The 24343-nt window shown below is 45.9% G+C and overlaps 1 protein-coding gene across 2 annotated transcripts; it reads left to right on the forward strand.

The window, feature by feature from the left end:
- Positions 1–1279: 1279 nt before the first annotated feature.
- SLC10A1 (solute carrier family 10 member 1) lies at positions 1280–23579 on the forward strand. Of its 2 annotated transcripts, none has more exons than XM_060175545.1 (5): positions 1280–1727; positions 8666–8876; positions 15443–15621; positions 18220–18416; positions 22759–23013. In XM_060175545.1, the coding sequence occupies exons 1-5, from the start codon at positions 1372–1374 to the stop codon at positions 22830–22832; spliced, it is 1017 nt and encodes a 338-aa protein (XP_060031528.1). In that variant the 5' UTR covers positions 1280–1371; the 3' UTR covers positions 22833–23013. The 2 variants fall into 2 exon arrangements, with proteins under 2 accessions (XP_060031528.1, XP_007535314.2); XM_007535252.3 differs by lacking the exon at positions 22759–23013 and adding an exon at positions 23114–23579 and having other exon boundaries at positions 1281–1727.
- Positions 23580–24343: the final 764 nt, after the last annotated feature.

Here is a 24343-nt window from a genome sequence, read left to right on the forward strand (position 1 = left end):
CAGAGCTAACACAGAGCTAAAGGTGGCCAATGGTTGTTGGCTTCTTTTCTCATTTGGAAGAGGAATGAATCTATTCCTCCATTCCCTGAAATTTGGGATGTCTAGATCATTTGTAAAATACTTTTAGATTAACTTATTTACAATTGCTATTGTTACTTATGTACTGTTACTGTTACCTATTTTTCTCTTTATTTAGTTTTAAATCTTATTTAAATTAATTAATTTCAGAGCACTGTTCATCTGTGGCTTGTGGGGGTGTGGGGAATTGAACCTGGGACCTTTGGTGTGTTAGGAATGTAAGTCTTTTTTATTATCTTTTTTTTAAGATTTTTTAATATTTTTTTATTTATTCCCTTTTGTTGCCCTTGTTTTATTGTTGTAGTTATCTTGTTGTTGATATTGATGTCGTTGGATAGGACAGAGAGAAACGGAGAGAGGAGGGGAACACAGAGAAGGGAAGAGAAAGACAGACACCTGCAGACCTGCTTCACCGCCTGTGAAGCGACTCCCCTGCAGGTGGGGAACCAGGGGCTCCAACCGGGATCTTTATGCAGGTCCTTAATTTCGGGCCATGTGTGCTTAACCCGCTGTGCTACCGCCAGACTCCCTTACTGTTACTTATTTACTGTTAATATAGATTTACTTGAGAGAAAGAGAGAGAGAGAGAGCACCAGCCACAGTAACATTCCGGCACACACCGTACTGGGAGTCAAACTCGGGCTTCCACCCTAGAGCATAAGCCTTGCTTGCAGTTTTGGCCTGGGCCCTTGGCAGGGATGTCTCTGGGGGACATCAGCATAAGAAGTGAAACCACGGGAGTCAGGCGGTAGCACAGTGGATTAAGCACATGTGGCGCAAAGCACAAGGACCGGCGTAAGGATCCCGGTTCGAGCCCCCGGCTCCCCACCTGCAGGGGAGTCACTTCACAGGCGGTGAAGCAGGTCTGCAGGTGTCTGTCTTTCTCTCCCCCTCTCTGTCTTTCCTTCCTCTCTCCATTTCTCTCTGTCCTATCCAACAACGATGACATCAATAATAACTACAACAATAAAACAACAAGGACAACAAAAGGGAATAAATAAATATTAAAAAAAAGAAGAAGAAGAAGAAATGAAACCACTCTGCTCTGGCCACATGGAGAGGCAGGAGGAGAAGAGAAGACACCGGCCATGTGAGGCAGAAGGTTTCCGACCAGTCCTGCTCCTGCCTGCCAGACACACAGTTCAGCCCATTGCATAACCGTGTTTGCTCAGAGCTACCTTTTGTCCTGAAGCTCTCTGCCCTGGGGAGGGGGTGACAGAAGGCCGTCCGACAGCACAGAGAGGAGCGGACAGAGAGAGGAGACAGACAGCCAGGCTTTTGCCGCACAGCAGGATGGAGGCCCACAACGCGTCTGCCCCCCTCAACTTCACTCTGCCGCCCAACTTCGGCAAGCGCCCCACAGACCTGGCGCTGAGCGTCATCCTGGTGCTCATGTTGCTGGTCATCATGCTGTCTCTGGGCTGCACCATGGAGTTCAGCAAGATCAAGGCCCACTTCTGGAAGCCCAAGGGGGTGGCCATCGCCCTGGTGGCGCAGTACGGCATCATGCCCCTCACCGCCTTTGCACTGGGAAAGGTCTTCAGGCTGAATCACATTGAGGCGCTGGCCATCCTGGTCTGTGGCTGTTCACCGGGAGGGAACCTGTCCAACATCTTCAGCCTGGCCATGAAGGGCGACATGAACCTCAGGTACAGCTGAGCGGGAGGAGGGAGCCAGCTGCTGAGTGAAAGCCAGGGGGCGGTGGAGAGGGTGGGGAATGGGTGCAGAGCGCAACGGGGCTGAGGGACTTGTGTTAGGGCAGGCGAGACGGCTTACCTGGTGGGACCCTGCTCTGCCATGTGCACAGCTCACGTTCTAGCTCCCAGCACTGCATGGAAGTGCTACGTCAGTGCTATGATCTGTCTGTGTGTCTGACTCTGTGAAGTTAGTCCAGAGTGGTAAAAGCACTGCATAACTCCATGTAAAATGCCTACATGACTCCAGCATTCAACTTGGAAGAAAAAAAATAGGGAAAAGCCCCCGGCTCCCCACCTGCAGGGGAGTCACTTCACAAGCCTTTGTGAAGCAGGTCTGCAGGTGTCTGTCTTTCTTTCCCCCCTGTCTTCCCCTCTTCTCTCCATTTCTCTCTGTCCTATCCAACAACAATGAGATCAGCAACAACAATAATAACTACAACAATAAAACAATAATGGCAACAAAAGAGAATAAATAAATAAATATTAAAAATATTTTTTAAAAAATAAATAAATAAAGGGAAGGTTGGAGTTCCCAGTCCCCACCTGCAGGGGGAAAGCTTCACAGAGGTGAAGCAGGGCCACAGGTGTCTCTCTGTCTCTCTCCCTCCCCCTCAATTTCTCTCTGTCTCTATCCAATAATAAATAAATGAAGATAATTTAAAAAAAAGAGAGAGGGAGAGTTTACGCTGGGTTGGGGACAGGAACTGAAGCATAGGTCTTGTTTAAGCACCTAGCCAAAGGGACCACCCTGTCCCAGGGGCATCCAGGACCCCCAATACTTCCCAGATTACTCAGGTAGGACACAAGGATAGTATGTGTATATATGACAGAGAAATGGGGGTGGGGGAGAAAGAGAGAGAGAGAGAGAGAACTTCAGCTCTGTTTCACCACTCATGAAGCCTCCCCACTGAAGTTGGGGAGCAGAGAGGTTTGAGTATATGCACTCAGATGGGTGTACCACTACCTGGTTCTTCAGGATCATCTTAAAGGAGTACTGAAGGGGGCTGGGCTGTGGTGCACCCAGTTAATAGCACATAGTACTAAACACAAGCACCCATGAAAGGATCCAGGTTCAAGCCCCTAGCTCCCCATCTGCTTCACAGCAGGTCTGCAGGTATCTTTCTCCCTCTCCCCTCCCCCTCTCAATTTCTCTCTGTCCTGTCAAATAAAATGGAAAAAAGTGGCCACCAGGAACAGTGGATTTGTAGTGCTGGCACTGAACCCCAGCAATAACCCTAGAGGCAAAAAAGGGGGGAGGGTACTACATAATCCCATGGGGCCTCTGGAGGCCTTGACTGCCCACTATGGATGGCAAGTTGTCTACTTGGAGGCAGAAATTTGAAAGGAGATACAGAATGTTTCCAATCATCTTCCTGAGGCAACGGTGACTCGGAAGCCAGTGAGCCCCAGCCACCCTGCAGCCAGGGTCGCCCTGCAAGGACACACTCAGTACTCAGCCGCCTCACTGTGAGGAAGCCCTCCCTCCCGTCAATTTTAAACTCTGTTCTCCCCCTCCCCACCGTTTCTCTGTCATCAGTGGGGCTTCACCACTGCAAACCAACTTCTTCAGTCAGAGAGACAGAGGGGGCTTGGCGGCGCCACACCTGGTTGAGTGCACACATTACCATCTGCAAGGACCTGGGTTGAAGCCCCTGGTCGTAACTACAAGGCGGGGAGCTTCACAAGCAGTGAAGCAGGTCTGCAAATGTCTCTCTTCCTCCCTATCTGCTCCTTCCCTGTCAGCTTCTCTCTATCTCTGTCCAAAATAAGAGTTCAGCACAATTAGATTGTAGGTTAAAGCACCGATTCTACTTGGCATATGAGCGAACCCAAGTCCAGAGACCGGACCAACAGATAGACCATCAAGACAGCATGGCAGCTCTTCCAACGGTGTCACCAGGCGGCTCCTGTACTAGGCAGATGACCCACAAAGAAAGAAAAAATGTGCTCGAATTGAACTGTGATCGATTTGTCAGCGACAGAGGAGAACATGCCAGGTCAGCCACCCTCGCTGCTTCTCAAGTTAAAGTGCTCCCGAGCCCCGCCTGGTCCCCTGCAGAGCCAACAGCTGCGGGGACTGTGGATCTGGACACAAGTCACGATTGTCACAGCCCGGTCCCCCTCCCCCCCATGACACAGGGAGCTTAGCAGCTTCAACATGGAGACCGAGAGGCCCTCTCACTGTTCCCTCAGCTTCACGCCACCACATGGCTCAAAACCTATCCCGCAAGCAGGCGTACACGTCCCCAGAACAGGGCAGTACTCTGAGAGCACAGACAGGAAGGGTGAATAAGAAACCTCCCTGCGGGCCAGGTATTGGTGCACCTGGTTGAGCGCACGTTACAGTGCACAAGGACCTGGGTTCAAGCCTCTGGTCTCCACCAGAGAGGAAAGCTTGGTGAGTAGTGAAGCAATGCTGCAGGCATCTGTCTCTCTCCTTCTCTATCTCCCCTTCTCTCTTGGAAGAAAGAAAGGAAGAGAGGAAAGAAGGGAGGAAGGAAAGAAGAAAGGGAGGGAGGGAGGAAAGAAGGGAGGAAGGAAGGAAGGAAGAGAGAGAGAGAGAGAGAGAGAGAGAGAGAAAGAAAGAAAGAAAGAAAGAAAGAAAGAAAGAAAGAAAGGAAGGAAGGAAGGAAAGAAAGGAGCCTTTCTGTCCCTTGAACCTTCTTGTTCTGCACTGAGAGGCAGCCAGGGTCAACAGGTTATGATGGAGCGAACAGGTTCCAACCTCCCAGCTTGAATCTGGCTGGAGTCTGGGCAAGTGGCTTTCCATCCCCCTCCCTTAGGGAAAACTGGAGATCACAAAGCTAGCAGGTGCATTTGCACACATGGAGGCCACACAACGAGGTCTCAGAGCACAGCACCCACCTACCAGCATGCACACAGTGTACCAAGTGCCAGAGCAAACTCCAAAACTCCTGACATGCCAAGCCAAAGCAAGCATGACACCTGCGCTCAAGGACATTGCAAACAAGCGCACAAGCTGTGTGTGACTGTTCTCCTAAAGAGAGATCATTGGCACTCCTTCTCTCTCTGTGACCCTCCCACGTCTCACCCGAACAAGAGTGCTCTTTGTAGCTCAGCACGGCTGAGGGGCCTCCTGTGCTCTTGACACACGTGTACAGCCATAAAGGAGACACAGTTCTATGTATGCATGGTTTCAGTCTACATGTAAACAGATTCAAACTATGCCTATAACTTCACAACTTCGCTGCTTGAGATAGAGGCATATAAATAAAATAGCTATTGGGACCAGGTGGTAGCACACCTCATTAAGCAACGCATTACAGTGCACTTACAAGGACCCGGGTTCAAGCCCCTGACCCCCACCTGCAGGGGAGAAGCTTCATGGGTGGTGAAGCAGGGCTACAGGTGTCTCTCTGTCTCTTCCCCTCTCTCTTTTTAATATGACATTTATCTACTTTTTTAAATTATCTTTACTTAAAGGATAGAGACAGCCAGAAATTGAGAGAGGAGAGGGAGGTAGAGAGGGAGACAGACAGACACCTGCATCCCTGCTTCACCACTCACAAAGCCTTCCTCCTGCGGTGGGGACCAAGGGTTCGAACCTGGGTCCTTGTGCATTGTAACCTGTGCGCTCAACCAGGTGTGCCACCACCCAGTCCTTCTCATTCCTCATTCTTCTCTATCTCCCCCTCCCCTCTCAATTTCTCTCTGTCTCTATCCAACAATAAATAAATAAATTTTTTTAATTTTTTTATTTCTTTATTGGGGAATTCATGTTTTACAGTCGACAATCAATACAATAGTTTGTACATGCATAACATTTCCCAGTTTTCCATATAACAATACAACCCCCACTAGGTCCTCTGAATCCTTCTTGGATCTGTATTCTCCCCACCCAAAAATATTTTTTTTAATATTTATTTTATTTATTTATTCCCTTTTGTTGCCCTTGTTGTTTTATTGTTGTAGTTATTATTGTTGTTGTCATTGTTGGATAGGACAGAGAGAGATGGAGAGAGGAGGGGAAGACAGAGAGGGGGAGAGAAAGACAGACACCTGCAGACCTGCTTCACCGCCTGTGAAGCGACTCCCCTGCAGGTGGGGAGCCGGGGGCTCGAACCGGGATCCTTTGCCGGTCCTTTTGCTTTGCGCCACCTGCGCTTAACCTGCTGCGCTACCACCCGACTCCCCTAAAAATATTTTTTAATAGTTACTTGGTACCTTGGGTGATTTTGTTTCCTGGTTGGATCTGCAGATTGTTTATTTCTTTCGTTTCATTTCATTTTGTTTTAGTGGTGTCAGGAGCTCAGACATGCTAATGTTTTTTCCATTTATTTTTATTAGTGATTTAATACTGATTTATAAAACTAGAAGATAATAGGGGTATAACTCCACACCTTTCTCACCAGAGCTCTGTGTCCCCGTCTCCCCCATTGAAGACTGCCCTAGTTCTCCCAAGGTTACAGCTACTGGATGACTTTATAACTATCTATCTGTATCTATATCTATTTTTGGTTCATTTTTTTTCTCTGGTCCTGCCTTCACTTCCTTTCTTTTTCAATATATATTTTACTTATTTATTCTGTTTTATTTACCAGAGCACTGCTCAGCTCTGGTTTATGGTGGTGCAGGGGATTGAACCTGGAACTTCAGAGCTATCTCCCCTCCAAGTATGACTATTTTTTTAACCCTATACTCTTTCACTTGTATTTTAGAATTGACTCTTAGGTCCATAATAAATATTTCTAAAAAGGGTAGGTAGCATAATGGTTATGCAAAGAGACTCTCACTCCTGAGGCTCCAAAGTCCCAGGTTCAATCCCCTGCACCACCATAAGCCAGAGTTGAGCAGTGCTCTAGGGAGGGGGGAATATATATATATGTGTGTGTGTGTGTGTGTATATATATATATATATATATATATATATACTTTCTGGAATTCTCATTAAATTTTTATTATAACCATAGACAAATTTAGATGTCATCTTAATACTGAAGCTTCTGTCTGTGAAAATCATATAGCTTTTATCTAGTCTTTATGTTATACATTTCTCTTTTTTTAATATTTTATTTATTCCCTTTTGCTGCCCTTGTTGTTTTATTGTTGTAGTTATTATTGTTACTGATATCATTGTTGTTGGATAGGACAGTGAGAAATGGAGAGAGGAGGGGAAGACAGGAGAGAAAGATAGACACCTGCAGACCTGCTTCACTACCTGTGAAGCGACTCCCCAGCAGGTGGGGAGCTGGGGGTTCGAACCCGGATCCTTACACAGGTCCTTGTGCTTTGTGGCACCTGCGCTTAACCCTCTGTGCTACCGCCCAGCTCCCATGTCATACATTTCTATGAAGATTTATAGATTCTTCCATAATAATTGCGCATACCTCTGTCTTTCTCTAATGAATGAAAAACTTGTCCCAGGGAAGCCACTCATCAGTGGTGTCTCGCCTGTGTAAGCCCTGATTCCATCCCCCTTCACTGCACTAAACAAGAGAGTGAGAACCTGAAGCAAACTCAAGTCTGTCAAACAGACGGTTATTTTTCAGGAATGGCTAAAGAATCGTGACTCCGAAGGTTAGACTCAGCAGGTTAGAGGAAAGTCTGTTGACAGTTTGTGGCGGACTGTGCTGATGGGAAGGGATAGTTCTGTGATCACTTCATAAACTTTGACTATGATTTCTCTAAACCATATTCGCTGATTATTCACAGACACATAGCCTAGAGCAGGTCACTTGAGCAGTATTTATATGCCTGCACTAAACAAGAGTGCAGTCTTCAAGACTGACCTCTCTAGTTTTGTTTATTTGTCTTACATCACTCTCTCAGGTGGCTGAGAGTATGACCAACTCTTACAGCAGTGCTTAGCGCTGTTGATATAGTCAGGCCAAAGAGCCATAGGGTCACGGCTTCCATTAGTTATCAGACCAGAGAACCATGTAATAATTATCACCTTCATCCTGTATGTGCTTATTGATGACTTAGCCCAGTTATCTGAGCATGACAGGCGTCATTTGGTATGTAACTGGCTGTGGAAAGACACTGAAAGCCCCTTGAGCAAAGGCCAGAGACATGACTCACTTGGAAGGGTAGCTGTGTGTCACACACAAGACTTAGCTTAGAACTCAGCCCCCAACACACCAGGGGGAGTTTTGGTGCTGTGATGTCTCTCCCTCTCTCTCTTTCTTTCTTCCCTTCTGAAAAATATTGGCCTAAAACCATGAAGCACTAGCAATAGCAACAACCATAATACCCGGACAAGCATTTAAAATTGACCCCCTCTCTCAATTTCCCTCTGTCCTATCCAACAACAAACAGCAACAACAATAACAGCAGCAACAACAACAACAAAACAACAATGGGAAAAAGATGGCCTCCAGGAGCAGTGGATTCATAGTAATAACCCTGGAGGCAAAATAAACAAACAAAAAATGTATATGAAGAAGACACACATCGATGATAATAAAAATACATATATAAAGTATGCACTCTCTCTGGGATGCTGATATGGTGACTACAAAAGGAGACAGGAGGGAGTCGGGCGGTAGTGCAGCGGGTTAAGCGCACGTGGCGCAAAGCGCAAGGACCCGCATAAGGATCCCGGTTCAAGCCCCCAGCTCCCCACCTATAGGGGAGTCCCTTCACAGGCGGTGAAGCTGGTCTGCAGGTGTCTGTCTTTCTCTCTCCCTCTCTGTCTTCCCCTCCTCTCGATTTCTCTCTGTCCTATCCAACAACAACGACATCAATAATAACTACAACAATAAAACAACAAGGGCAACAAAAGGGAATAAATAAATAAATATACAAAAGGAGACAGGGAAAGGGAATGGAGCAGTGCATGCAGAGAGCTGAGTGCAGTGCCTGGCCCACGAACAGGCAGAGAGAGTCAATGCTGACAGGTTCTCTGCACTTTTCCTGTCTCCCGCCAGCATCGTGATGACCACCTGCTCCACCTTCTTCGCCCTGGGCATGATGCCCCTCCTCCTGTACATCTACTCCAGGGGCATCTATGATGGGGACTTGAAGGACAAGGTACCCTATAAAGGCATTGTGGTGTCACTCGTCCTGGTCCTTATTCCTTGCACCATGGGCATCCTACTCAATGCCAAACGGCCGCAATATGTACGCTATGTCACCAAGGTGAGTGCCCGGGGCCAAGGGCAGGGAGCCACCCTCACCTCAGCACATGGCTTAAGGAAAACCATGTGAGCTCTTTCTGTGTCTGTTTCTTCCTTGGGTTATAGAACAAGGCGGAGGGGGGGGGGTCCTACTATTTTACCACCGCACTTACATCATGGAATTGTAATATTGATGAAAATACTTTTGAAAGACTAGGAGGAAAAAAATAAAATCCCCACACAACTACAAGGCATAACCATGATTAATTTTTCTCCTATTAGTGATTTAATAATGATTAACAAGATGATAATAGGGGTGTAATTCCACACAATTCCCACCACCAGCGTTCCATGTCCCATCCCCCCTATTGGAGGCTTCCATATTCTTTATCTGTCAGGGATTATGGAACAAAATTCTTTTGGGGGAGTAGAAGGTAGAAGGTCTGGCTTCTGTGATTGCTTCCCTACTGAACGTGGGCGTTGGCAGGTGGATCCGTATCTCCAGCCTGTTTCTGTATTTCCCTAGTGGGGCAGGGCTCAGGGGAGGGGGTGGTTCTAGGACACATTGGTAAGGTCGTCTGCTCAGGAAAGTCTGGATGGAATCATAGTAACATCTGCAACTTGGTGACTGAAAAGCAGTAAGGTATAAAGCAGGACAAATTGTAAATAAACAGGAACTCAAAGATGGGAATAGAGCAGATTAAATTAGGAATCGTCATGTGGGAAGAAGCTAGGAAGTTTATTTTAGGTATGTTCCAAGGAGCCCATGATTTTAGTAATTTTTGCCTGAGCCTGATAATTAACATGTAGGTGAACTAAAAGTATTCTCTGGGAAGATGGTGTCAGAGTTGAGAATAGGGTTAGAAAGCCAGACTGGGGCAGGGAGTAGCTGCCAAACATGAGCAAAGTATATAAATACCGTCAACTGTTCACCCCATCAATCTGACCTGCATAACATGTTTTATTTATTTTTTTATTTTCCCTTTTGTTGCCCTCATTTTTTTTATTGTTATAGTTATTAATGCTGTTATTGAGAAATGAAGAGAAGAGGGGAAGACAGATGGGGGAGAGAAAGACAGACACCTGCAGACCTGCTTCACTGTCTGTGAAGCGACTCCCCTGCAGGTGGGGAGCTGGGGGCTCGATCTGGGATCCTTACGCTGGTCCTTGTGCTTTGCACCTCATGCACTTAACCTGCTGCCCTGCTGCACTACTACCTGACTCCCCATAACCATTATTTTAATAGTAGAATCAAATCTGTGTGACACACCAAATAGATACTGAGACTGTATGCTACATTGTCAGATCCTGGTTCGAGTACCCAGCTCCCCACCTACAGGGGGCTCGATTCACAAGCAGTGAAGCAGGTCTGCAGGTATCTTCTTTCTCCTTCCCTCTCCATCTTCCCCTCTTCCCTCAATTTCTATCTGTCCTATCCAATAAAACAAGGGAAAAAAAAGCCTCCAGGAGCAGTGGATTCATAGTGCAGGCACCAACCCCCAGTGATAACCCTGGAGGCAAAAAAAAAAAAAAAAAGAAATGAGTTCATGTCTATGATTTTATTGTTTTTCTTCAAGATAGCCTGTGAGAGTTTAGGGATACAAAAAATGTATACCACAGAATATATAAATATCAAGTGGCTGTTAATATCATTTAATGCAAGTCTGCCTTCCCAAGTTTATAGGTGAGAAAACAGCAAACTAGAACTCAGATATGACACCACTTGTCTTATATTTCTGCTACAAGTGGTCGTTTGTCTGTTTTTTACCAGGGTTAGGGGCTCGGGGCTGGTACTACGAATCCATCACTCCGAGGGGCCTTTTTCCTGCTTGTTTCCCCCTGCCTCTCTATTTATTGGATAGGACAGAGGGAAGATGAGAAGGGAGGGGAAGATAGAGAAAGCAAGAGAGAGAGAGAGACCACTTGTGAAGCATCCCCCTGCAGGTGAGGAGCAGGGACTCAAACCTAGGTCCTTGTGCATGGAAATGTGTGGGTTTAACCCAGTATGCAACCATCCAGACCCCAACAAAGTAGCTCTTCTTCATGTGATGCCAGGGAACCAAGCCTAGGCTCTCATGCACACAAACCATGTACTCTATAGCTCAACCACTTCCTCAGCTCATAACCTTAATTAAACGTGTTCTGAAGATGCAAGAATCTCAAATCTGAAAAATGGAAAGGCCTTCAGAACAAAGTTCAATCTCTTATGTTCTAAGGCTGAGTAATGAGGTCTAGGGAAATTAGTTGGAGAATAGCAACAAATCTATTCCTGTTGTATCATGTATTCCTCTGTTTGATTCCTCAGCAAAAAAAAAAAAAAAAAAAACAGAATCAAAATATCTCATGTAATTCACTATTAATCACTAATAAAAAATGGCAAAAAAAAAAAAAGTACCACAGAAAACACAAAAAGCGTCATGATATACCTGGGCGGGAAAGATAAGAACCAAAAACAGAGAACCACATAAGAGATGATCTACAAACAGTGGGGCAGTGACACACCTGGTTGAGCTCACATTTGTTACAATGCACAAGGAAACAGGTTCGAACCGCAGTCCCCACCTACAGGGGGAAAGCTTTGCAAGTGGTGAAGCAGGACTACAGGTGTCTGTCTCTTCTCTGTCACCCCTTTCCCTCTCCATTTCTAGCTGTCTCTATCCAATAAATTGTTCCCACAAACTACAAGGAAACAATTTAAAAAAAAAAAAAAAGATTATCTACAAAACACAAGTAAGTATGCCTTCGGCCCTTATGTCCCTGACTGGACCAGAAGGTTAGAAGCTCTGTCTGATCAGACTCCCAGGAGTCTCTGTGAGTACGTCAAGAGTAAGGCCTTCCCTGTTTGTAGGACTTTTCCTTGGCTTTGCTCATCTTCTGCCTGTCTCATAAGTGACTGAGAAGCTGAAAAATAAGCAAAGGGTTGTCCTCCATGTAACTCTCCCAGCACTCAAATCAAAATGACTAAAACTTTTAACAGTTGACTCTGGCAGAAGATCTCTGCTCAGTCCGTTGCATTCCCTAGTGGGTGGAGAGGGTATTAGATACACAAAGATACAATTAATTTTTATAGTCCTCCATTATTTTATTTATTTATTTATTTAATTTGTACTTCTTTGCTTGCAGGGTTATTGCTAGGGCTCGGTGCCTGCACTACGAATCCACTGCTCCTGGAGGCCATTTTTCCCCATTTTTTATTGCCTTTGTTATTATTGTTAGTTGTTATTGCTGTTGTTGTTGGATAGGACAGGTAGAAATCAAGAGAGAAGGGAAGACAGAGAGGGGTAGAGAAAGATAAGACACCTGCAGACCTGCTTCACCACTTGTGAGGTGACCCTCTGCAGGTGGGGAGCTAAGGGCTTGAACCAGGGATCCTTACACTGGTGCTTGGGCTTTGCGCCATGTGCACTTAATCCGCTGCGCTGTCACCCAGCCCCTATTTATTTCTAATTTTACAAACTTGCATGTCAAGAGAAGTTTAAATCCATACCATTGCCACCACTAGAGTTCTCTTTTTCTTTTTTTAAAGAATTTATTTATTTATTCATGAGAAAGATAGGAGGAGAGAAAGAACCAGACATCACTCTGGTACATGTGCTGCCGGGGATTGAACTCAGGACCTCACAGTTGAGAATCCAATGTTTTATCCACTGCGCTGCCTCCCAGACCACCACCACTAGAGTTCTGAATCTTCACTCTCCCGACTGCAATCCACCACAGCTCCCCTAAGGTTGTAGACCTGTCCACATTTATACATAATTGCCCCCTTTTTCTCATGATTCAATCCTCTCTTCCCCTCCAAGCTACTCATGACAACATAACTTCCTCCATATGTCCCTCTCCTGGGTGCTGATGGCGCTGGAATTCAGAGCTCTCTTCTCTTCCTCCTATCACTTTTCCCCTGCTGGGACTATGGATCAAGATTGTTGTGGGGGTACAGACTTCTGGCTTTTACAATTGCTTCTCTGCTGGACATGGGCATTGGCAGGTGGATCCTGTTTCTATTTTTCCCAAGTGGGCCAGAGCTCTGGAGAAGTGAGGGTCTAGGTCACATTGGTGAGGTCGTCTGCCCGGAGAAGTCAGGATGGCATCTTGGTAACATCTGTAACTTATTCTCCCACCCAGAATCTGGAAGGTGGCAGGACATAAATTAAGACAAAATGGTTAATGAACAGGAACCAAAAAATAGGATTACAGCAGATGAGATTAGGGGTTTTAGGGTAGAAGAAAGCTAGGAAATCCATTTTAGGCATGTTCCCGGGGGCACACGATTATGGTACTTTTGCTTGAGTTTGGTAGCTAGCCTGAAGTTGGATAAGAATATTGACTGAGGGGATCGAGTGGTAGTGCAGTGGGTTAAGCGCACGTGGCATGAAGTGCAAGGACTGGAATAAGGATCCCAGTTTGAGCCCCCAGCTCCCTGCCTGTAGGGGAGTTGCTTCGCAGGTGGTGAAGCAGGTCTGCAGGTGTCTGTCTTTCTCTTCCCTTCTCTGTCTTCCCCTCCTTTATTTCTCTCTGTCCTATCCAACAACAATGACACCAATAACAACAATAATAACTATAACAATAAAAAACAAGGGCAACAAAATGGAAAATAATTTTAAAAAAATAAAACATAATTACCTTTTTAAAAAAAAGAATACTGACTGAGAGAATGGTGTCAGAGCAAAGGGTTAGAAAGTTGGATTAGGGCAGTGAATAGCTCCCATTCTTTACCTCCACCCACCTGACCCAGGGCTCATATATAAATATTTATGTTGAGCACCAGATTCTGTGTAACTTCTAAGTCTCTATTGGTCTGAGCTCACAGCTCATGGTCACAGCTGGGAACAATGCAGGCTGCACTTATTTCAGGACCAGTCTTCCTTGACTAGCAGGGCGGGATACCCCAGCTTCCCTTTGGAGATCAGGGCAGTCCCTACCGTCACTACTTTATGGTGAGGACAAAGTCCTGGGAGGGCCCACAAGATGCTGTTCCTGATGGAAGTGACTAGTGGTGGTGGAGAGAGGGATCCCTTAGAGGTCTAGGCCCATCACATGTGGGTGGGAACCCAAGGATTCCCTAATGAGGGCCCCAGATGATGAGGTGGTGTGATATTTACCAAAAGGGCCATTATTAAGTGGGCCAGTCTCTTGCCCTTATCCAACTTTTGTAGTCCTCTCTCTCTTTCTCTTTAAAGAATTTGTTTATTTATTTATTTATTTATGAGAAAGATAAGAGAGAGAAAGAACCAGACATCACTCTGGTACATGTGCTGCTGGGGATTGAACTTGAGAACTCATGCTTGAGAATCCATTGCTTTATCCATTGCGCCACCTCCCGGACCACTGTAGTCCTCTCTTATCTGATGACTTTAGACTTCCCCTCAGTTGTTTAAGCATTGAGTACAGAGACGCAATGCCAAGATGCCCCATTTTGAAAACTACTCAGGTAAACACTTTTCACTTAACCACACAGAGAGGGCTGATGAACCGAAGCAGAATATGATCTAAGAGTCACTTTGGCCCTTCCCTGCGTGCATGTGTGTAAGCAGTGCACCGCGGCTACTGGAATCAAACCTGGGGCCTTATAAAGCTTTATAAAGTCTTATTTTTTTCTATGCTAAAATGCAAAGCACTCTCCCCCACTGAGCACCACCCCCAGGCGCCACGCACTGGTCTATATGGTCTATAGCTGGAGTCCCACCGTCACACAGACTTCACAGCGACTGATGGGCTGACTCCACTCTGTCTCTTAGCTTTTACCAGCGTGTAGCATGGAGGTTGCTACCACCACCTGCTCTCTCCCCAGCCCCTCATTCACTTTCAGAACAGTCCTACACTGGGAGAAGTCAAGAAAACCAGAGACTGTTCTCCCACCCAGAATAATGGCTGAGACTTTTTCCAAGGGGAGGGGAAGTCCATAAGAAAACAGAGCTCCAAGGACTCCCCAAAGGGACAGATGTTAATTTGGAAGAATGTGAGGGAGTTTAGCCCTAACTAAACATTAGCTCCTCTTAATTAACAGCTCTCAACTTACCACGTGGTTCCCAATCTTTTTTTGTTGTTGTAGTTATTATTGTTGTTGGATAGGACAGAAATATTTATTTCCTTTTGGTTGCCCTTATTTATTGTTGTTGTAGTTATTACTGTTGACATCATTGTTGGATAGGACAGAGAGAAATGGAGAGAGGAGGGGAAGACAGAGAGGGGGAGAGAAAGACAGACACCTGCAGACCTGCTTCACCACCTGTGAAGCGACTCCCCTGCAGGTGGGGAGCCGGGGGCTCGAACCGGGATCCTTCCGCCAGTGCTTGAGCTTTGCGCCACATGCGCTTTACCCGCTGCGCTATCGCCCGACTCTCCCATCTTTCTTTTTTTAATAAAATGTTTTCTGAACTCTGGGAGATAGCTCAGTGGACATAGGGCATTGTGCACTTGGGATCCTGGGTTCAATTCCTGGACCAACGTATGACAGCGGTGCTCTGGTCTCTCTCCTAATATAGTGTTACCTTTGGCCTCTGATGCCCACCCATGCTTCCCTGGTATTCTCCACTCCTCTCCGTCCCCCACGCTACCCTAGTAATTGTCTGTTCTTGTCCTCATTCGCAGGGAGCGACAATCATCATCCTTATGTTCAGCGTGGCTATCATAGCGCTCTCTGTCATCAATGTAGGCAACAGCATCATTTTTATCACGACACCACACTTGTTGGCCACTTCCTCCCTGATGCCTTTCACCGGTTTCCTTTTGGGCTACCTTCTCTCTGCTCTCTTCCGCCTCAATGGAAGGTAGGTACTACTTGAGGTTCTACTGTTCCATGTCCTGCTCCCTTGCTGAAAGCATAAAGGCAAGCTGAGAACTAGGGAAGGCATTTTTTTTTTTTTCTAGCAATATGTTCAAATGCATCACTTGAACAAGGAACTCTGGAAGTAGCTAGAAGTAGTTAGGGGGAGTTGGGCCGTAGCACAACAGGTTAAGCGCACATGGCGCAAAGCTCAAGGACTGACATAAGGATCCCGGTTTGATTCCCCACTCTCCACCTGCAGGGGAGTCACTTCACAGGTGGTGAAGCAAGTCTGCAGGTGTCTTTCTCTCCCCCTGTCTTCCCTTCCTCTCTCCATTTCTCTCTGTCCTATCCAACAATGACGACCTCAATAACAACAATAAAAACAATAAGGGCAACAAAAAGGAAATAAATAAATATATTTTTTAAAGTAGCTAGGAAGACAGTATTAACTGAATCAGAAAGTCCCTTTTCCTCCTCTGTCCAGGCCTTAGTCTTGACCAGGATGCAGCCGAGTGACAGCACTACTGTATGGCACTCAGGGCTCCAGTCTAGATCAGGTCACAGCTCCAAGTCCTGCTTTAGAACAAGCAGCTGTGGGGATAGGAACATCAAGTAGCAAGGAAAACAAAATGCTTTTAAAAATGAGCATTAACCTCAAACTCCTACTAATTGTTTTTTATTTCTTTATTGGGGAATTCATGTTTTATATTCAACAGTAAATACAATAATTTGTACATGCATAACATTCCCCCGTTTCCCATATAACAATACAAACCCCCCCCACTAGGTCCTCTGTCATCCTTCTTGGACCTGTACTCTCTCCCACCCACCCACCCCCACCCCAGAGTCTTTTACTTTGGTGTGATACGCCAATTCCAGTTCAGGTTCTACTTGTGTTCCTACTAATTTTTTTCATCATTATTCCTTTTATCTGACAGGACAGAGAAATTGAGATGGGAGGGGGAAATAGACAAGGAGAGACAATTGCCACCCTACTTCACTGCTAGTGAAGCTTACCCCCTGTGGGTGGGGGCTGGGGGCTTGAACCTGGGTCCTTGTGTGCACTTAACCAGGTGCGTCACTGCCCAGCCACCTGGATTGTTTTAAAAAACAGAATTTTTCTTTTAAATCACCCAGGAATAAATTTAAAATGATGCCCAAGTTACCTTTCTCACCTCACCTTGGATGGAGCTTATCGGAGTGTTAAGTGAGATAAGCCAGAAAGAGAAAGAGGAATGAGATGATCTCCCTCGAGGGCAGAACAGAAACAAGAACAGAAAGGGGAAACACAAAGTCAGATTTGAACTGGTTGGATGCATCGCACCAAGGCAAAGGGCTCTAGGGAGAGAGACGGGGAGGGGCGGGGGGGCACTCTGAGATGCTGGTACACGGTGGTGGGAAAGCCCTAGGTTGGGGGTGTTTTACAGAAACTTATCATGGTGAGATAAGAAATTATACCCGTGTTCCAATAACTGTACTATGAACCATTAACCTTACAATAAAAAAAATTATACCTGGCTACAAGACACATTCATATTTGAAGATAAAAGGTTTAGGTATTTAGTCCACTTTTATCATTTCATGTAAAAAACTTTGTATATTTTGTATTCCTTTTTTTTTTTTTTTTTATACCAGAGCGCTGCTCAGCTCTGGCTTATGGTGGTACAGGGGATTGAACCTGGGACTTCTGAGCCTCAGGCATGAGTCTGTTTGCATAACCATTATGCTGTCTATCCTTGCATTATTTATTTTCCCTTTTGTTGCCCTTGCTGTTTTTTTATCATTGTAGTTATTATTGCTGTTGCTGTTGTCATCATTGTTGGATAGGACGGAAAGAAATGGAGAGAGGAGGGGAAGACAGAGAGGGGGAGAGAAAGACAGACACCTGCAGACCTGCTTCACTGCCTGTGAAGCGACTCCCCTTCAGGTGGGGAGCCAGGGGCTCTAGCCCAGATACTTACACGGGTCCTTGCGCTTCGCACCACGTGTGCTTAACCTGCTGCACTACCGCCCGACTTATTTTGCATAATATGTAAGTGCGTATTAAAAATGTGTTCCCTCCAAAAGACAGAAAACAAACAAACAAAAAACCCCAGAAAACAAAAAGCCACTCGGGGACCCAGCAGCACATAAGCCAGAGCTGAGCAGTGTGTTTTAAACTTCCAAGTCGAAAGCTTGAGACAGGGCAAGGCCCTGACTTGGGCAGTCTTCCGTATGCAGAAATGGTCACTGTCCTATATTTAAATCCAATCTAAGCCAATGAATGCTACAGTCTCACACCTTCCTTTCACCCCTTACCAGTCAGACATTTCTCCAAATTTTAACTTAACAGTCCTATGAAAGTATACCAAAAGATTTTCAAATCACTCAAAGAAAAAAAGAAAAATGCACAGATGCTCCCTGGCTTAGACCTGCCAGTGGCTACCTTCTTCTTCAGTGGTGGATCAGTGATCCGAGGGATGTCATTTGAACCAGGTTCACACACAGGGCTCACATCCATCTTCCTACACAGGGCTGGTCCAGGAGTACTGAGTTGGGGGGGAGGCATGTAAGTTGTGTCTCCACCAACAGCACACGGAGCTCTTCTTAACCTACACAGGTGCAGACGGACGGTCAGCATGGAGACCGGATGCCAAAATGTCCAGCTCTGCTCCACTATTCTCAACGTGACCTTCCCCCCTGAAGTCATCGGACCACTTTTCTTCTTCCCGCTCCTTTATATGATCTTCCAGCTTGGAGAAGGACTTCTCCTCATCGCCATCTACCGGTGCTACGTGAAAATCAAGCCTCATAAAGGTGAGCTGTACTTCCATTTCTCTTGCTCTTTTCACGGGACGCTATCCTGTGAGTAGGCAAGTCAGCCTCTGGCAAGGGTCTTCGGGATAGGACTTAAGCTCTGGCTTATGGTGGTGCTCATGATTGAATTTAGGACCTCAGAGCTTCAGGCATGAAAGAGGTTTTTTTTTTTAAATTTATTTTCCCTTTTGTTGCCCTTGTTTTTTATTGTTGTAATTACTGTTGTTGTTATTGATGTTGTCGTTGTTAGGACAGAAAGAAATGGAGAGAGGAGGGGAAGATAGAGAGGGGGAGAGAGAGACCCCTGCAGACCTGCTTCACCGCCTGTGAAGCGACTCCCCTGCAGGTGGGGAGCCGGGGGCTTGAACTGGGATCCTTACGCCGGTCCTTGTGCTTTGCACCACGTGTGCTTACCCTGCTGCGCTACCGCCTGACTCCTTAACTTTTTTTTTTAAATATTTTATTTATTATTGGCAGAAACAGAAATTGAGAGGGGAGGAGACAGAAAGGGAAAGAGACACAGAAACACCTGCAGCCCTGCTTTACCACTCATGAGTTTTCCCCCTGCAGGTGGGGACCAGGGGCTTGAACCCTGGTCCTTACACACTGTAAAGTGTGCGCTAAACCAGGTGCGCCACCACCTGGCCCCAAGACTTTTGCATAACCATTATGCAGCTCAAATGTGGGGATTCTAACATACAATAAAGTACAATGTATTTATTTATTTTTTGTTAGCAGAGCACTGCTCAGCTCTGGCTTATGTGCTGCTGGGTCCCCGAGTGGCTTTTTGTTTTCTGGGGTTTTTGTTTGCTTTCTGTCTTTTTGGAGGGAACACATTTTGAACACACACACTTACATATTATACAAAGTAAGTCGGGCGGTAGCGCAGCGGGTTAAGTGCACATTGCGCGAAGCACAAGGACTGGCGTAAGTATCCGAGTTTGAGCCCCGGGATCCCCACCTGGGACTTTGGAACCTCAGGCATGAGGGTCTCTTTGCATAACCATTAGGCTATCTACCCCTGCCCAGTATTTGTCTGTCAGATGGCAAAGATCCCTATAAAGTAATAGAAGAACGTAATCAAGAGCTGTTTTCTGGAAGAAAATCTGGCAAGATCACTCTATTAGCATTGAAGAGAGATTAGCAGTATAAGGAGGACCATTAAAAACCTCGTAATATGTGCTAGCAATGGTGACAAAACATGAAAGGACTATCTAGTAATGAAAGGAAATGATAAATCCTTAGAAACCAGAGAGGATATCTCGGAGAGCCAGGATTACCTCCATTAACTGCACTCTGTGTCTGCTGATTCAGGATGGGGTCTGTCATGTGGGATGCAACCTGTTTTGATTGTCGACTTAACTGGGGGGTTGGGAGTCGGGTGGTAGCGCGATGGGTTAAGTGCAGGTGGCGCAAAGCGCAAGAACCGGCCTAAGGATTTAACTGGGGGAAAAGAGTAGGACTCAGGGTAAGGCCATGGGACAGGCGTGTGAACAATAGAGTGGTGAGACAGTGTGTGAACACCCACAAGAATCCGGGGAGGGGGTGTGTGTTTAAGATTCAGTTTTCATATCCTAGAAGGACAGTCACTGCAACTGCAGTTCCTCTGTGAGGGGAAGTGTGTGAAAGCATTGTCTAATGACCCAGAACCTAGAAATGAATGCCATTAATTACACAGCACATTCACAAAGAGTATGTAACTCCATCTAGTCAGCCATGTCCATCTCTGTTACCACTAGACTAGTAACTCCCTGGACGGCAGCACCTCTTCTAAAACATTCATCCTCTTCAAAATAGTCACACCTCAACAAAGTCCTTGTTCAAATCAGACTTTAATGCCAAATCTTGTTTCAAACCTAGTCAGGCAACATAACTCAGTGTTCATGACTCTTAATGGTGTTATTCTCCTTGATGCTTCCGGTGTCTCTTCTCTCCCATGAATTTAACTAAAGACCCTTTCAAGACCTTTTCTAAACTTAGGGACTAATTTCAACTATTGAAAGATGCTACTCCCTCTAGTGGAATTATTTTATAGCTAGTAGCAAATCAAGATTTACAATTAACTAAGATGTAATCATAACGAAGCAGTCCAAAGAAAGCCAGTAAATAGCTGGCCACACATAACCATTTGTAAAGCTGTTAACTCAAAAGGTCAGAAAAGGGGCAAAGAGTGTGCAATTCAATATATATATATATATATATATATATAGAGAGAGAGAGAGAGAGAGAGAGAGAGAGAGAGAGGGGGAGAGGGAGAGAGAGAAAGACAGAGACACATCTAATCAACTAGATTCTGTTTTAGTCCCAGAGGATCAGAGGACCAGGGGTGCTATCTAAGTGATATTTCTTGAACTATGGGTCTGTTGGCACCAACATATAAAAAGAACCCCACTGACAATGCAACACAGGAGACGGCTGTGGCAAAACAAAGTGAACAACTTAATGATAAGGACAGTAGGGGAGGTGGGTAGGAGGGTTCAGAATAAGGAACCACACAAGTTTCTGTGCTTCTGACCCCTGTACTTGCAGAGATGGGAGAAGAGAAAAAGTGAGTCAAATCCCGAGTCATTTTTCCAGCTCCTTAGCACTGGCAGGAAGTGGACCAAGCACCACATGGAGGTGGTCAGATCCACCACGGGGTATGGTGGGCAGGCAGTGGTGCATGCTACAATGTGCAAGGATCCGGGTTCAAGCCCCTGGTCGCCCCCTGCAAGGGGAATGCTTTTCATGTGATGACAGCACTACAAGTTTCTCTCCATCTCTTATCTCTCCCTTCCCTATTTCTGTCTCTAGCAAATAAATGTTTTAAACTTTAGTTTTTTAAATATCTTTATTTATTGGATAGAGACAGCCAGAACTTGAGAGGGGAGAGGAGGTAGAGCGGAGGAGACAGAGAGAGACACCTGCAGCCCTGCTTCACCACTTGTGAAGCTTTCCCCCTGCAGGTGGGGACTGGGGGCTTGAACCGGGGTCCTTTCAACACTGTGATGTGAGCACTTAATCACGGTGAGCCACCACCCGGCCCCTTAAACTTTATTTTGATAGGAGAGAAAATAAGAAGGAGCACAGAGAGGGAGACACCTGTGGGGCCCGGTGATAGCACACCTGGTTTGAGTGCATGTTATACTGTGCAAGGACCCGGGTTCAACTTCTGGCTGTCTCTATCAAATAAAGATAATTTTTAAAAAAAAATTCATGTTTTTTTCCCCATTTTTATTATTGGATAGACAGAGAGAAACTGAGAGGGGAGGGGTAGAGAGGAAAGAGAGAGACACCTTCAGCCCTGCTTCACCACTTGTGAAGCTTTCCCTCTGCAGGTGGGGATCACGGCTTGAACCTGGGTCCTTTTGCACAATAATGTGCGTACTTAACCAGGTGTGCCACCACTTGGCCCCCTAAGAAAAAAATTTTAAGAGATACCTGCAGCACTGCTATTAAAGCTTAAACCCCTAACAGGTGGGGACCAGGGACTTGAACCCAGGTCCTTGAACATGGCAAAACATGCACTTAACCATATGTGACACTGCATGGCCTCCAATAAAATATTAAAGGGGGGAGAAGACCGCTTGGAATACTTTCCTAAAAATAAATTCTCTTTAGCCCACCTTACTAGGTCTCTGGTACACTAGTTGATTGTGCGTGTGCGTGTCTATTTTGGAGACAGAAATGAGAGTGAAGGGGGAGGTGAGACACTTACAGCCGTGCTTCACAGCTCATGAAGCCCACCCACCCACATACATACCCCAAAAGTGAGGATGGAGGCTTGAACCCTAGTCCTTGAGAATGGTAGTATGGGCACTCAACCAGGTGCACCACCACCCGGCCCAGTTTTTTTGTCTTTGATTTTACCACCAGGGTTACTGCTGGGGCTTAGTATCTGCACGACTCCACTGTTCCTGGTGGCCTTTCCTTTTGTAATTTTTTAAAATATTTATTTATTCCCTTTTGTTGCCCTTGTTTTATTGTTGTAGTTATTATTGTTGTTGTTGGATAGGACAGAGAGAAATGGAGAGAGGAAGGGAAGACAGAGATGGGGTAGAGACACCTGCAGACCTGCTTCACCACTTGTGAAGCGACCCCCCCCCTCTGCAGGTGGGGAGCTGGGGGCTCGAACCGGGATCCTTACGCCGGTTCTTGTGCTTAGCGCCATGTATACTTAAACCCACTGCACTACCGCCCGACTCCCTTTTTTTAAAAATAATTTTTATTTATAAAGAGGAAGCACTGACCAAACCCTAGAATAAGAGTGGTACAACTCCACACAATTCCCATCCCCTCCCGCTAGCTTTCCTACTCTTTCTCCCTCTGGGACCATGGACCTTTTTCCTCTCTTTGCCAATAGGGATGGAGAGAAACGTGGAAGTAGCATGTGCACTGAAGGGGCCGCCTCCCAAGCCTCTCATCAGCTGGTCTTGAGTCCCTCAACTCTACTGTAGTTCCCCTAGAGAGACAGGCTAGAGAGCCAGCCAGCACTCTTAACTTAAACTCAACACTTTTCAGAAACCCTCTCATCACTAAGAAAAAGTCAAAGATGAAAGGGGAAAAGAAAGCATGTCGTATCCTCTACAGATGTTTCCTTTTCTCTCCAAAATTCCGGCAACATGTATGCTTAACCGAGGGTACCGCTGCCCAGCCCCTCTACCAAAGTTCTCATCATTGTTCTCCTTCCTTACTCTTGAGCCATTTTAATCCCACAGATAAAACCAAGATCATCTACACAGCTGCCTCCACTGAAGAAACAAATCCAGGAGTTCTGAGCAATGGTGCCCACTCAAAGGAGGAGTACTCGCCACCTGAAACTTCACCCTAGCAGCCTGGAACTTGGTCACGACCCAACTCAGAGCAGAATGAAGGAAACATGGATGTCTTTCTCAAGCATCTCTTAAAGGAAGTCTCACTCATCAAGCCTTGCCAGGAGGACAGAAGATGGGGGGGGGGGGGAGCTATAGAAAAAAATCTCACTCCCTGCTTAGAATATTTACTTACAGAATAGACTTGTTCAGTGACAGCCCTGTGAAGGCAGGAAGGGACCAAAGTTGTCTTGCTCTCCTCCAACTGTCTATAATAGAGCAGAGCCTAACAGTCCTATGAAAGGGAAATGTCTTTTTTTTTTTTTTAAGAAAGGAGACAGTAACAAAACCATAGAATAAGAGGGGTACAGTTCCGCACACCCACAACCCGATCTCCATATCCCATCCCCTCCCGATAGCCTTCCCATTCTCTCTGGGAGCATGGACCCAGGGTCATTGTGGGTTGCAGAAGGTGGAAGGTCTGGTTTCTGTCATTGCTTCCCCGCTGAACATGGGTGTTGACAGGTGGATCCATACTCCCTGCCTTCCTCTCTTTCCCTAGTGGGGCGGGGCTCTGGGGAAGCGGGGCTCCAGGATACATTGGTGGGGTCGTCTGTCCAGGGAAGCCTGGTCAGCATCTTGCTGGCAAAAAGTCAACTTCTGAACGAGTCAATAAAGGTTATTCCACATCAGTCATGTTCCAACTTTGTGTACCAAAAGGGAAATAAATGTTAAGGGTGTTGGAAACTCTTAAGTCCTTTCTCCACATTTTAAAAACATCTATTTTAATGTATATATTTGAGAGTAATTGAGAGGGACAAAGACACATCAGCCTGCAGCACTGCTTCTGTAAAGTGGGGACTATGGGCTTGAACCCAGGTCCTACCACCCAGCTCTTCGGTCCTAACCTTCAAACCAACTCAGTTTCCACTCCTTCCTTTCCAACACCATTACTGGGATTAAAGTTCTTAAGAATGCAACCATGACACCAAGAATGCAAAAGAAAAGAAAATGTTTTCACACTGACAAAAGACAAACTCAAAAACTAAGCTATCGTGAAATGGTATTCTTGAATAATACAATTCCAGAAAGATAAAAATTGGCAAACTGTACAAGGGCAGCAAAAGGGAATAAATA

Source organism: Erinaceus europaeus, chromosome 16 (genome assembly GCF_950295315.1).
Source record: "Erinaceus europaeus chromosome 16, mEriEur2.1, whole genome shotgun sequence".
Classification (NCBI taxonomy): Eukaryota; Metazoa; Chordata; class Mammalia; order Eulipotyphla; family Erinaceidae; genus Erinaceus; species Erinaceus europaeus.